General features: G+C 41.6%; 1 protein-coding gene across 1 annotated transcript; it reads right to left on the minus strand.

Moving 5' to 3' along the window:
* Nucleotides 1–943: 943 nt before the first annotated feature.
* On the minus strand, nt 944–1,825 carry LOC131544005 (uncharacterized). The gene has a single exon (XM_058781876.1). It carries the CDS (start codon nt 1,787–1,789, stop codon nt 944–946), a length of 846 nt encoding a protein of 281 aa, XP_058637859.1. The 5' UTR covers nt 1,790–1,825.
* Nucleotides 1,826–2,533: the final 708 nt, after the last annotated feature.

The raw sequence follows: 2,533 nt of genomic DNA on the forward strand, positions 1-2,533 counted from the left end.
GGCAGACTAACAGGTCTTTGAGGGTCAGAATTCTAGCTGATAGACAGGTGTTCAAATACTTATTTGCAGCTGTATCATACAAATAAATAGTTAAAAAATCATACATTGTGATTTCTGGATTTTTTTTTTTAGATTATGTCTCTCACAGTGGACATGCACCTACGATGACAATTTCAGACCCCTCCATGATTTCTAAGTGGGAGAACTTGCAAAATAGCAGGGTGTTCAAATACTTATTTTCCTCACTGTATGTGCCTTATTTCTAGAGAGAAGAGCGGTGTACTGTCCTCAATATAGCTTTAGTTTTGTTTTGACAGTCAGATAAACTCCCTTCCCTCACACAACTCTGAAGACAAGAAGTTCGTTTGCCACAGGTTTAATGGTCTTGGGTATGGAGTGAAACTACAAATAAACAAATGAACACATTAAAGGATAATGTTAAGAAAATAACAAATCTACAGAAGCAAAACAACATTCACATTGATGTAATATGCTGATGCTTGGAAATGCACGCGGCTTTTACTTATGTAAATACAGCGATAGGACGCTAAAGTAGAACATGGCTAATGCAATAGCTCAGTGAAAATTATTTAGTCACTTCGACCTGTTAAGTCTACATTTATATAACATTAATATAAATTAAATAAATACTTACAAGTGATGCTGTTGCAAGGATAAAGATTACAGGAATATTTGGCGATTAAAGAAAGCCAATGTTACTGCTGCCCGCATAGAGCACTCGCTACTTCCTGATCTATGTGAACACCCGAAATCGTAATTAAAATAACATTAAACTTGCCACTAGATGGAGCTCTAAACCATTAAGTGAATTATTAGTTAACCATCTAAACCAATAAAGTGAATAAGAGAAATACTGTCATTAAAGAATTGTACCCAAGTAATTACCTCTCTAATAAAGTTAAATATGAAACATGAAAATGGTTTAAATCAAACTTGTTCCAGCACAAGCGGCACCACCCCAGGAGGGATGAACACCATCTCTTTTCAACAGGTCAGATCTGCCCCAAAAATTCTTCCAGTTGTCTATAAAGCCTATGTTATTTTGCGGGCACCACTTAGACATCCAGCCATTAAGTGACGACAGTCTGCTATGAATCTCATCACCCCGGTAAGCAGAGAGGGGACCAGAGCATATTACAGTGTCTGACATCGTACTTGCAAGTTCTGACACCTCTTTAACATTATTTTTAGTGATCTCCGACTGGCGAAGTCGAACATCATTAGCGCTGACGTGGATAACAATCGTACTGAATTTACGTTTAGCATTAGTCAGCACTTTTAAATTTGCCAAGATGTCAGGTGCTCTGGCTCCTGGTAAACAATGGACTATGGTGGCTGGTGTCTCTATTTTCACGTTCCGTACAATAGAATCGCCAATAACTAGAGCACTTTCATCAGGTTTCTCAGTGGGTGCGTCACCGAGTGGGGAGAACCTGTTTGATGTTTTGATCGGAACGGAAGAGTGGTGTTTTGACCCGCGACTAGGCCGCCTCACTGTCACCCAGTTGCCCTGCTGCACGGGCTCAACCGAAACCGAACAATGTACAGGACTCCCTGAGCTAGTCGCATCCAAAGCAGTATCTACAGCCCTCACATTCTTACTGTCCTCAACTAAAGTTTGGATGCGTGTCTCTAGTTCTAAAACCTTCTCTGTCAGCCTAACTATTTCCCTGCATTTATCACATGTGAATCCCTCGCTGCTGACAGAGACAGATAAACTATACATGTGGCAAACAGTGCAAACAACAATAGCAGGAGAAGAAGCCATTACTCACCGTGATTGATGAATGATACCAACTTAACTTACCACTGTTGTTTGAGGAGCTCGTGAAAAACGGAGCGAGAAAAAAAAAAAAAATAATAATAATAGGCGCGAATAGAAATGCAAATGGGACTGCGAGTGACAAGCTAACGGGCTAACAAGCTGCAAGGTTTTTAAAGGCGAACGATCAAATTAGTTAGATTAGTTTGAAAGATAACACCAGAAATATGGTGGAAATTAAGTTATATATTATCACTTTAGACAAAAGGGAGTGAAAGTAAGGTAGAGATTCAATAAAACGCGAACGTACACGGAGCTACAAACACAAACCTCTCAGCAGCACAACAGACTGAAGCAATCGAACAGCAATGAGCAATCCTACTCAGTGATCGGCTGAGATCCCTGATGGAGTTGATAGAGCTGATCACTGGCAGTGGGATCTCCAAGTGGCCGTCCAAAGACTTCTCTGAAATGAGAAACAAAGTTATTGAAGGATTGAGTGACATTACTGGCTTGTGCCCAGATCGTGTCGGCCCATTGCAGGGCTTTGCCTTGGAGGAGTGAAATGAGGAAGGAGATTTTGGAGATTTCTGTGGGGTAGAGATGCGGTTGGTGTTCGATGTAGAGAGAGCATTGTAGAAGAAAACCGTTGCACTCCTCCACCACGCCAGAGAACGGCGCTGGTTGGGCCATGGGACTGGCGGATGTGATGGTCGGTGCTGGTGGAGGAGCAACAGTGAGGACACGGCG

This window comes from Onychostoma macrolepis, chromosome 01 (assembly GCF_012432095.1).
Source record: "Onychostoma macrolepis isolate SWU-2019 chromosome 01, ASM1243209v1, whole genome shotgun sequence".
NCBI lineage: Eukaryota > Metazoa > Chordata > Actinopteri > Cypriniformes > Cyprinidae > Onychostoma > Onychostoma macrolepis.

Excerpts from the sequence above, each read along its gene's own strand:
- LOC131544005 (XM_058781876.1), bottom strand. The coding sequence starts at position 1,789 with ATGGCTTCTTCTCCTGCTATTGTTGTTTGCACTGTTTGCCACATGTAT.